Genomic DNA, 12,525 nt, shown 5'->3' with positions numbered 1-12,525 from the left:
GAGGGGGAGATAGTGCAGGAGTTGGGCAGGTGAAGGACGGGGCTGGGGCGGCTGCTGGGGGAGGGAATTCACTGCTCCGGAGCCCAGCCCAGAGCTGCCCCAGGTGAGCCTCTGCTTGTGAGAACAGCCCCTGAAGAAGGTCTTTGAGAGGTAAGACTTTGTAAAAAGATGGATGTTTACATCTTTCTCCTGTTAGTAGGTACTCTGGAAACTCACAGAGAGAGACCTTGTGAAGGGTCATGTGCGTTGTGTTTATGTCAGTGAGACTCTTTTACCTGAGCTGCTGTGTTGGGTCTGCATTGGTGAGACTCTTTTACCTGAGCTGCTGTGTTGGGTTTGTGTCTGTGAAGCTCTTTTGCCTGAGCTGCTGTGTTGGGTCTGCATGGTCAGTGCTAGGTGGCTGGCGGAGCTGCAGGGCTGGCTTCTCTGAGAAGCTGCTGGAAGCTTCCCCTGTGTTTGGTGGTGCCAATGGCAGCAGCTCCAAGGCAGACTTGGAGCTGGACCCATCAGTGGCTGTGGACGTGCCTTTGGAATAATAGATTTGAGAAGGGAGAAAAAAATACAAAAGGGCACCTTCAGCAGGAACAGAGGTTCTCTTGCAGCCTGTGGGAAAGACCATGGTGAGGAAGGCTGTGCCCCTGGAGCCCATGGAGGTTCATGGTGGAGCAGGGACCAGCAGCTTACAGCCTCAAGGGGCTTATTTGAATGGAATGTTCAAGTGCTAAATAATATTCTTCTTTTTACTGTATTAATATCATTACATAGTGGGAGAGTGCTTTTATCTATAAATGAGTCATCAACCGCTGAAAGATAGAATAGGAAGTATCTATGAATTTTAGAAAACGTTTCTTTATAAGTTTATTTAATTTTAAGGGTTATTTTGGTTTTTTGTTTAGCTAAAACAAATTTTGACTACATTTCAGGAAAAATAGGAGATGTCTCTAGGTGAAGGGTTTTTTTTATGGAAGGGAGATGCTGCAATTTGAAATATGTGTTCTTGAAATCATAAAAATGTTTAGCAGGTAAAGTGTATTCAGCACAGAGGGAAAACTTATTCATAACTTGAAGTTATTTAAATTTAAAAAGTTGCAAAAGTTTTTTTGTTTTTTAGTACTAGGTGTACTCATAATGTCTAATCCTCTAAAACTTCCCTCATAGAAATAGATTTCTTAATAGAAGTATAGTCTTTCTTTCAGCTTAAATGACCTAGTTTAGGTTTCATAGGCCTGTCTCTCAATTTTACTGACTCCTGTAACTAAGAGCTCATCTAACCTAGGCATAAGTCAAATCTGCAGAGTTGCTAAGTATTGTTTCCTACTTTATGTACCTATCTGAAGCCTTCTTTTAACTGCATTCGTTTATGTTGAGCAGAGAGCACGTAATATATCAAGTTACATCATTGTTTAAAATAAATAAAACCCATGAATTAGGCACATTGACAATAAAAACATGCTGGTTTGTACATTAAGAAATCCCATCACAGATTAACCATGGTTAATATCAATGTTAGAAATTATCAAGGGAACATTTTTATGTACTACATAATTATGTAGTAACTAAATTGAGGAAAAAATAGCACTCACTAAATGTTCTGGTGTTTAATATTCCATCTCAGAAATGCGGAATGTTTAGGGTATGTGAGATAATTGTGGTTGGTTTTTTAAATTTCTTAGTAGTGCTTAGTGTAGAGAATTTAACTGAACAACTTAATGAAAAATACTTAAATGTTGCAGATTAACTTTTCTGAATTTAAAATCCATGAAATTCAAGATTGTGGTTCCCACAGCAACCACGACTTTTTTCTTGGCTTCTATTTAGGGTTTCGAATTACTGAGCTAAATGCTGTTCCTAGTCCACCTGACTTTTCCCATGTTGATGTGAAAGCTGAGATGGGAACTTGACTCAGGATTTGTGGGTAAATTTTTTGTCTGAATATGTTTCTTCTTCCGATTTGTCCAAGATAAAATTGTGGGGCAATGGTGATTCCATCTTTTTAATCTTTAACACATTTTTTCAAGACTAGCCATTTTTCATCATTAAAACTTCACAGTCCAGCACTACACAGGCATTGCCCTTCATTTTACTCCTGCTGGGTGTGTAGGCCAAGAATGATTCTTTGATGGACTATATGGGTGATCTCTGAGGGGGGGGTCCTCAGTTTCCTGCAGCTCTTTTATGGTACTCAACTAAGTTTTCATAAAAGCTTTACCTAGCAATTAAAAGCAATTAAAACTAAATCCAGTGAGAATGCGAACACTTTCTCCATGAAGGCCTCCTACCTCCTACCAGCATCAGGTATACCTATTAAAATGTGTTCTGAGCACTTATTCCAATATCTTACCGTGCAAATTTTCCATTTGTATATCTGCATGTGTGTAGGAGAGCTGGGCATTTCAGTTGCTTGTTTAGATTTAAAATATTTTTCTGGTCTGCAGGCTGTGCCACCTGTTTGGTGAAACATCCTGAGCCTCAACAACTGTGAGTCAAGCAGTTGAATAGTCATATTACTTTGTTTTTAGCACTACTGCGAGGGAAGTTATGGACTTTATTTTGAAGACTAATAAAAAACCCCATTTCTAATGACCCTCTACTAAAAATAGCAGTCACTTCTAATTTAAGATGAACATTGTAACATTTCAAGTATAAAGGTTTAATTGGGAAAAAAGTGCATTATTAAGAAGTGTATACATAACATGAATATTCAACTGTGGCTGTAATAATGCTGTTTGTTTGTATCTGTTATAATCTAAAATGAGCCCATTGTTTTCTTCTGGTTTTCCTTCAGATGTAGGGAAGGACAAAGATACATACACAGATGATTCAGAACATGGGAATTATGATGCTCGTACCGATCAGTCATTGCTTATTCAAAATAAGCTCACCAGGCAGAGAACAGAACCTCGAACTAAATCATCTTTAAAGGTAATGGACACAAAATTCTATTAAGTTGTATCAACTGTCAGAATGTGCTTAAGTATTTTTAAAATACAGTTTTTAAAGCAGCATGTATTGCAGCCTAAGCAAACTGGCTTCTCATGGTAAGAAATTTAGGTGGCTCCCAAATTGTTGGAAATGATAAAACTTCTAAAATAATTTTAGGTAATGGTTTTAAATAACTTTTAATTAATTGTTTTAATTAATCATAAGCAGTGTGTTAAGTTTTAGATCACTTTTAGTTAGCATTTAGCAAAGTTGCTATGAGCTGCTATTATGGGAACACAACTGCATAAAATTATTGCAGTTAGTTTTGTTAAACAGAAATTACTTTTATAAAGCTGAACTTGATATGCTTCAGTGAAGAAAGCCTGGGAGAAGAGAGATGTACTGCTGAAATAGGATACAAGGTGTGCAGGATTTTTAGATTGCATGATCATTTTGCAGAAACCAGAACATAAAGAAGAGACTTAAGTATGTGTGCTGAGGAAAGAGATATTAAAAATATGGACTAATTAGGATGTTCAAAGAGAATTAAATAAGCAATAGAGGATAGAATATTAGCTAATGAAAGAGAATGATGTAGTTTAGAACTAATGAACACAAATGTTGTTGTTTGCTAAAAATGTATAAATAGGTTAAAAAGTTTTGTATCATTTTTTATTTGGAGGCTGGAATTTTGCCTTGCTTGCTAACATTAAGAAGACAATGTTAGAGGATTTTATTCATCCTGATGATTTTGGAGGGTGTTAGTAACAATATTGTAGTTTGAGTGACAGAATCAGTGAATGGAATTCTCTGTACTAAAATCAAGCAAAATTATATAAAATCAAGGATTCTTATATGCTTTATTGACTCATCTGAGTGGTAGTACCCTTCTTTCAATAAATTTATATTGCACAGAATTTAGGATATAGGATTCTGAGCATGGAGTGGAATTCATGTTGTCTGGGAGGCCTCAGAAATTCTGGGAGTGTAGAAGTACGTTCATGTAGCAAATGGTCAGTCAGGAGTGATCTAGATAGAGTATAACATCCTCCTTCTAAGCAGTATCAAAATGATATCTAGACACATTGAATGAAAGATAAAACTCAACTCACTTAGGCATAGTTGAATGTAGGAGCATTGTCAGGAACCTCAACTAAAGCACTGGAAAAGCCATCTCATCTCACCAGATAAATCTGGCTTGCTGTCTTGCTTAGTAATTGCATAATTATACTATTCATCACAGCGCATTTTCTCCAGCAGTTAATCCACTATAATGTCAAAGAATTATGATGGATTTTCTGTTACAAAATGTATATTTTTTTAGTCATACTTTCAACTACAAGACCCTTAATTCTCCTTTCCAAGCCTAACTGCTTGCATACATATGGCAAGTGACTTGACCGCAAGAAGTTCTGAATAATTTTCTTCTTCACACTCTGGAAATAGCAAATTCTGCAGCACAGGGTTTTTTTACTGTAGCCGTCAGTAATCCTGTATTACACATCTTTAGTAATGCTTGAATTACTGTAAGCTTCTCTGCTGTACTCGCAGCACATGTGCTATTCTCTTCAGGAGACAATTTCAGAGTTTGTTTCATGTATGGTACTTATGGCACTTTGTGATTTTGGCATTATATGCTTTCTTTGAGTCCTACAACAGCTCTATTGCTTGTAATGTCATCTTCATTACTGCAGTATTCTGGAACACAGATAGATGTGACCTCTGAGACTTCATTTCATAGGATCTTTTATAGTAGTAACTATCTAATAATTTTTAAATAGGCTTAGAGGAAATTGTATTTACAGACTGGAAATCTGTGACATGAAAATGAAACTTCAGGAATGACATATTACATATATATGTCATATACATAACCTTTCCTGGGTTACATTTTAATCTAAACTGTTACGATGAGAACTTCTTGTATTCAAAGATTTTGTCTCTTTCTGCAAGACTAGCTGAACAAAGACAAATAATAATGGATGTTCTTGTTTGATTTTGTTGATTAAATAGACAAAGCCTTTTATGTTAATTGTGGCTGAAAAGGCAGAAAAAATGTGGAGTCTGTAGAATTTAGATTATGTTACTGAACACTAAATAGTTTTAATAACAGGTAAGGCTGCTGCCAAAGCAATCTAGTTACAGATGCTGTACTGTCTGTCTAGTAACAGGGATTTCACTGTGCTAAAGCAAAATACTGTTTTTTCTATTTCCATGTGAAATATGAAATAACCACTAGTTGTATTTTTTCCAAGCCCAGCATTCAGGATGGTTATGAAGTTCATAGTTAGCCAGTCAGCTAACTTTCTTTCAAAGTTTAAAGAGGAGTTTTATATTTGTATTAAGTTTAAAGAAAAATACACTTCTTATGTTGCAGTCCTTGTATGTACTGATCTACTGAAAAAAATTGGTTCAGAGTTTAAAAACAGTCTTCTCATGGTGCCTCTGGCTTTTACCTTTGACAATTCCTTTTATCACAACAACTACTCTGGAAACTTCCTTCTGCATTTAGAAGGACTGCTTTTGCAAATGAGGTGTCTTGGTTTAACCCCAGCTGGGTTAAACCCAAAATTCAAAACACAGCTCCGTACCAGTTACGGAAAATGAACTCCATCCCAGCCAAAGCCAGCACCTGAAGCAACCAAGCAGGATTCTCCTTCCCTTTATCTTTGCCTGCTTCCACAGGAAAAAGGCAAGGGGAATTTAGATTAGTCTTATACAGGAGCACTACTGTTTTGCCTTTGGATTATTATAGAGTCTTTGTGGCAATTAGTTTAAAAAGCCTTAGGGAAATTTCTTCCCCAAATTGATATAAAACTAGCAAAAGAAGGCTTCTAACTCTTTCTGAGACTGCTGAAAACACAGAATACTGCAGTGCAGCTTCACAGCTGATAAGTGCTCTCACGTATTTGAAGTGTAAACTAATCTGTCACAGTAAAAAGTCTCCTCAGTCTGACCAGATAATGAGAGTGAGAAACACTGCATTGACCAGGAATACAAGGATAAAGGCATATTCTTCTTCTCTTCTTTTTAATGTTTCTAATTTTTGCTTGTTTTGGAAGGGCTGTTGTATTCTTCAGAGATTGCGGGGAAAATTGAGAAAAAATTTGTTTGTAATTACTTCTTGGTGCCATTACCTTTCTGAGCAATAAGCTGCTTGGATACTTTAGCAGTAGTGAAAATGTCTTGCTGACATGATGAAAGACAATAGACTTCTTTATTCAGGAATTGTTTAGTTTTTCACATTACATGCATGATACCTCCATAAATCTGATCCTTATTGTTACATTTTGAAGCTTTGAAAAATCAGATAATTTTCTTATAACAACCAGCTGCCAGTGTATATGTCTACTTTTCTTGTTTGCATGATTATGATCTGTAACTGGCCGCTTCCTATAGTGTAGGTTGGTGTGTTTCAGAATCCACAGATTTCATACTGAAAAATTGTGAGTTGCTCAGACCCATGAAAAAGCTGTCATCGTTATCCATCTCTGCCAACTTTTCATCACTAGCTGCTCTTGAAATTGCACAGAAAGTACAACTTTAGGTATGTGGTTCTGCCAAGGGGTCTCACAAGGGAAAATGAGGCCAATGAGTTCTGTGGAGCCAAAATGAATAGTATCTGCTTTGGATGGGAAATGTAGAAAATGAGAAGGCCCCTGAGTGGAATGTTGATACTTGAAATGCTCTAGTTTGCTAAGGAAAGTGAAGCAGGCTTAAACAGACTTTATCTTAAATGGAAGGCAATGTTTTCCCAGAGAAATGACAAAATTAGTAGCAGCCAATTCTTTACCTATTGCTGTTGCATGTTTAGTAGCAAGATAGGAATATTTGTGAAATTGCTCTTCCATTTGCTTCCAGTCACTACATCAGTGTTACTCTCTCTGATCCTGTAAATTTTTTGTTGACAAAAATTTGGAAAGGTAAAGAAAGGATTTTTGGAACAAGGTTTGCAATATTGTCACTGTGGATTCAGAAACTATGAAGAAATGCTACCTATACAATAGGTAGTCCAAAAATGCAGTCTAATAACCCAGAAGTGAATAAAGCCTAACAGCAATGATAACAGATAAAATCATTATCCAGAATGGAAGGATGTTGTAAAGTGCAACAAAAGTTGACTTCATGCTTGTGCTTTTAGTGCTTGACTCTCATCTTCTGTGAGATTTTGTTTAAAAAAAAGCCAAAAAAAGCTTAGAAAATATTTCAGCAAATTGAGGGTAAGTAGAAAGTAATTTCAACCTAAAGATGAAAATGTTTGAAAAGAAACATGTAAATAAAAATTTCCAGTGGTCATGCTAGTATGCTTCTTAAGACATCCCTATTAGACCTCAAGAGCAAATTACAAGAGGTTAAATATTAAAAAGCCTCCTCTTGTCTCTAAACATCCTCCATTGCTGCTCCCTCATATGGTAATATTGAACAGACTTCCTTGAAAAATTTTGCATATCACCTAACCCACTCCTTTCCTGAAGTCAGATATGTTTTTCATAACATATACAAATGCATTTTGCATGCGTACTCTGTAAGTCTGAGTAGACTATAAATGGAAAAACATATCCTCCATGAATAAGCTAAAGTAATTGCTAATCCTTTAGTTTACTCCTAAAAAGGGTAAACTGCAGTTTAGTTAGGAAGGTCAGATATTTCTGGAAGTCTTTGTCTCCACAGAAAAAAGCTTTGTTCTGCCCAGCAGTGTAGTCTCACAGAAATGTGCTAGTGTGGGTAATTATGGCAGCCTGTCATGTTGTCTTTGATGCCTGGGATAGTTTGGATGTCTTTGCATATGCAAATATGTCCCCAATTTTCTTTCCTAGGTTATTTGCACAAGAAGAACGCTAAACCCATTATACACTTAAAATCATCAATCTGTGTTTGAAATTTAAGTAATTGAAAGGATGGTTCTAGTAAATCTGTTTACGGCTTATCCATTCCTACAAACACAAAATTATCAAGTCTAACTTAGATGTGTGCTTAGAAAATTTCAGATGAAGCTTTTTATTTCATAGCTTTACTAAATATTTGCCTTGTTCTTCTGCATTTTTTTTTTGTTTGAGCCAAAATTCCTTTTTCTAGGCTAAATTGATCAATGTGTTTTGCCTTGTGTAAATTTCTGTTGAATGATAGTGGCAGTATTTTGAATTTAACACTTTCAGACTTCAAAGCAGCGTGTCATGTGATTTGTTATACTAACCACAAACTATGAAGCAACCAAAACTGTTGACACATAATAAAACCAAGAAACTGCAGCAGATCTATGATATCAAAGCTTCAGGTAATAGTTTACTTTGATGCAAGCCCAGTGTATCATGGTTCTGCATAATGGACAAGCTTGAGTGAAGTGGTACCTCACAGCCTCACAGCTGAAGTTCTTCTATTTAAAGACTTTGAAAGAACAAGGTTAAGTTAAATTGTTGAGCTTGCTATCTGAACTATATTACAATACTCTAAAAGGAGTTTTTCAAAACAAACAGGTTTTCATATGTGTGTAAGTGTAAGAAAGCTCAGCAGATGGATACTGTTTCAGAAAATCTGGAGGAGTCAGACGATGGAGAGGATGAGAGAATTTTCATTAGTCCTTTTATACACATTTTTCAGGTGAAACAGGAAATCTTAAACAGAATAGAGGAGAGTAAGGTCTTTGCACAAAATATTTCTTTCTGATGCTTCTCTCCTTTTCTGATGCTTTTCTCTGTTGAAAAAGGTGAAAGAATGAATTGATGTATTGGTCTAAACCAGCAGATAAATAATAAATGATCTGTGCTTGAATGCCCACTGTACTAACAGCTGATTCCTTGTGCTGGTGTAGATGATATGTCCTGACTTATATGTTTAATTGAAATTACTGCTCCCTGTTGCCCTTTCATGTTATGGCGCTCCTTCAGGTCAACTGAAAAAACCCAACTAAATCATCCATAGAAATCAACCATGTAAATTCTTTTACTGGTACTTAATTACTTAAGTAATTACTACGTTACTGCTAATATAGGTGGTCAACATTGCTTGTGAATAGCACAAAAGTGAAGCTAATGGTCCCAGTAGCATTAAAATGCATCAGTCATGAAATAAGTGTAATATAAGCCAGGTTCACTGCATGAATGTCGTAAATGGCTTCACTATTGCACTTCTCAACCTGTGGGGGTTGTTCTCTGAAAGTGGTCTGGGATAAACAGCGATAGAATATTTCTTTCTACTGTCTTCACTGCTCATTATGTCTTTAACATTGACCCCAAATAATTCTGTTTGATGTTGATGAGTACGAGGTCATATTTGGATACTGTCATTAATCTGAGAAACAAAGCATGTTTTTCTAAGACTGAATAAAATCGGTTGTTTCAGAAATGAGGAAAGAAAGACTAGAAATAATAAATCAAAGGCAGTAGAAGTGTAATACAAAAGGTGGGTGTAATTTGCAGCATGCCTGTATAGCAATTGCATGAGCAGAAAATGTTTTAGAGACGTTCTAGATCTCCCCTTTGGGGGAGTTTTGGCCAGGCTTTTTTATATCTTATTGTGCCTGCTTCACGAACCATAAAAGCAGCCCTGGTCTGGTTTTGTAAAATAGTTGTGCCGGAATCCTTCATTGTTGAAGAGCAGATTCATTGCTTACGTCTTGAACCTGAAAAAGTTTGTGTTTTATAAACTTGCGTATTCAAACTTGCACTTTTGAACCTTCAGTTTACTACCTCACCCTCAAACCTCTGGATCTTATAGATTTAGGTATTAAATCTATATGATTATAAAAAATAATAAAAAATAATGGTTTTACTACCATTCCTATTTAGAATTCTTAGAGGGGGTGGCCGACCCTATATTCAGTGCACAAACAGTATTGGTTGATATTCTTTACTACCTTACTTTGGACTTCAGATATTATTTATCTGAATATGAAGAAAGATATAGAGTGTGTTCTAAGACAGATCCAGGGCACAAGTCTTACATGGAGCATCTGAGGCAGCTGGCATTGTTCATCTGGAGAAAAGGAAGCTCAGGCAGGGTGTTACTGCTCTCTACAACTACCTGAAAGGAGGTTTAGCCATATTGGGGTCAGCCTCTTCCAATAACAAGTGACAGGACATCCTCAAGTTAAACCAGGATGGGTTAAGATCGGCTGTTAGGGGAAACTTCTTCACTGAAAGGGTGGTCAAGCATTGGAACAGGCTGCACAGGGAAGTGGAATCAACATCCCTGACGATATTAAAAGGTGTGTAATGTGACCCTTGAGGACATGGTATAGTGCTGGGTTAATGGTTAGACTCAGTGATCTTAGAGGTCTATGATTCTAAATTGAAGCTTAATGTACTTAAATAATGTTCCCAGGTGTAACATGATGCACTCCTTTGTAATGGTAGATGGTCTGAGACAGACTGTTGTTTTTTATTTTGAGAGTTAGAAAAGAAAGAATCTTGTTAGAATGCTTTGTTTTGCAGACTGAGGAGTTCTCAGAAGCACTAAATGTGTAGAAAGCTGGCAGTGAGAGATGTGGGCGTAAGAAAAACATTTCACATAGAAACAAGTGAGCTGGTATCCAGTATTTATAATGCTGATATCATGCACTGATACATGGTTCTAGTTTTGAATAGAGAATGTCCCTATTTGGTATAACTGAGTATGGTAAATTTAATGTTTAAATAATCCAAACAGGATTAATTTCTAAGACCAGGGTCATCCAATTGTTCAGAAGATGCAGCATTCATAAACATTTGGACCCATTTATGATGGGTGTAATGTATACTTCTTGAAACTAACATTCTTCTGGCTGGTTTATGTTTAAATGAGTGCTGCGTTCTCCAGAAGATGATCATAGTTTCTCAGTTTACCTTTTCAGATTTCAAAGATTTCAGGACCTGGGGGTGCTGATCAGCAGCTGGCTGAATATGTGTGCCCAGTTGGCCAAGGAGGCCAATGGTACCTGGCCTGTATCAGAAATAGAGCAGGACTGTGATTGTCCCTCTGTCCTCTCATTGCAAGAGAGACATCAAGGTGCTGGAGTGAGTCCAGAGAAGGGCAGTGGAGCTGTTGGGGGGGGGTGGGTCTAGAGAGATTAAGTCTTATGAGGAGTGTCTGGGGGTAGTGGAGTTCTTCACTCAGAAGAGGAGTCCTCTCTAAAGCTTCCTGAAATGGGATTGTAACAAGATGGGGAAATCAGCCTCTTCTATCAGTCAAGAGGACAAGAGGAAATGGCCTCAAGTTACGCCAGGAGACACTCAGATTGAACATCAGGAACAGTTTTTTCACTGAAAGGGTGGTTAAGCATTGGAAGAGGCTGCTCTGGGAGGTGGTAGGTCACCATCTGTGGAAGAGTTCAAGACATGACTGGATGTGGCACTTAGTTCTATGAATTAGTTGTCACAAAGTGGTGTTTGGTTGGACTCAGTGGTCTTGGAGGTCCATCCTAACCATTCTATCATTCTGTAGTCTGTCATCAGTTGGTTTGGTGTCTGTTCTGAATCATGCAAAGCACAGAATGCAAAAATAGCTCCTCAGCAGCAGCAGCATGTAAAGCAGGGTTTTCCATATCAAGGTCAGGTAATTCCTTGTGTTTGCAAGCACAGTGGGAAAGAACTAGTCAAGACTGAATCATTGCTAACATGGCATGGAAAAAGCACTTCAACTAGACTATCCATGCAAACATTCCGATCAATACCATTTCTTTTTAAATTTTTGCATTTATTTCTGTCTTGGAGAAAATACAGGTATATTTGTTTTATAAAATTTGCACAGGTACAAATCTGAGAAAATTGCTTTAAATTACTTTACTTTTTTTTATTTTTTTAATTCCCAGTTGAAAGTAGGGATAAGCCAAAGTTCATATCAATACATACCACTCAAGAATTTTAGGGTTTTTGCACAGCTGAAATAACTGGAATATGGGCTCTGCAAAGCTATTTTATTTTCTTTTGTTCTAATTAATTTGAAATCCTAAGCAACTGATGCATATAAATTTTTTGTTCTTCTGAATTTGTTGCATATTATCCTTTAGATATGTGGCTATTTCCATGGTTTAGGAAGTGCTATGTCATATACAAGTCACAATGGGGCTCTTCATCCTTATAGATGCCATATTTAGAATATTTTTCTTTTATGTTTGCTAGAGTGACGCCATGGCATCATCAGGACTCTTCTTCAAAGATGGCAAGAAGCGCATTGACTACATCTTGGTCTACAAGAAATCAAGTCCACAGGTAGAAAAAAGAAGCACGTTTGAGAAGAATTTGAGAGCAGAAGGGCTGATGTTAGAACGAGAGGTGAGTCCTGTAGCTTATGTGACATAAAAAACCCCTTTATAATACTATCCTACTTTACTGAACTGATAAAAGATTCCCGACAAAATTACAAGCTGTTTCAGTCAGGCTGCTGCCATCATCTTCTTAACTGTATTAAACTAATAAGAAGAATAGTTTGCTAGTGTGTGTTTAAAATGATTTGGGGATACATGCTTGTACACAGAAGTGTAGTGCAGTACAGAGGGAAGAGCTCCAGCTTCTTATGCTTGCAGAACAGAAGCAGCTTCAGTAACCCATGTTGTTGCTATAATACATAACCTCTATGTCTTTGAGCAGAATGCCTGATGTTAAATGTCTCACTGTTTCTCAAGAGGTT

The 12,525-nt window shown here is 36.9% G+C and overlaps 1 protein-coding gene across 2 annotated transcripts in view; it reads left to right on the top strand.

Moving 5' to 3' along the window:
- The window catches only part of ANO3 (anoctamin 3), an 88,125-nt gene that overhangs the window by 23,321 nt on the left and 52,279 nt on the right, over window positions 1–12,525 (top strand). For both annotated transcript variants that reach the window (XM_039725122.1, XM_039725123.1), the window contains exons 4-5: window positions 2,786–2,922; window positions 12,018–12,170. In XM_039725122.1, the coding sequence (XP_039581056.1) occupies window positions 2,786–2,922; window positions 12,018–12,170 (290 nt within the window). The remainder of the gene's footprint in view (window positions 1–2,785; window positions 2,923–12,017; window positions 12,171–12,525) is intronic.

This window comes from Passer montanus, unplaced genomic scaffold, assembly GCF_014805655.1.
Source record: "Passer montanus isolate IOZ18808 unplaced genomic scaffold, ASM1480565v1 scaffold54, whole genome shotgun sequence".
NCBI lineage: Eukaryota > Metazoa > Chordata > Aves > Passeriformes > Passeridae > Passer > Passer montanus.
This window is presented reverse-complemented; position numbering and strand designations above follow the sequence as displayed.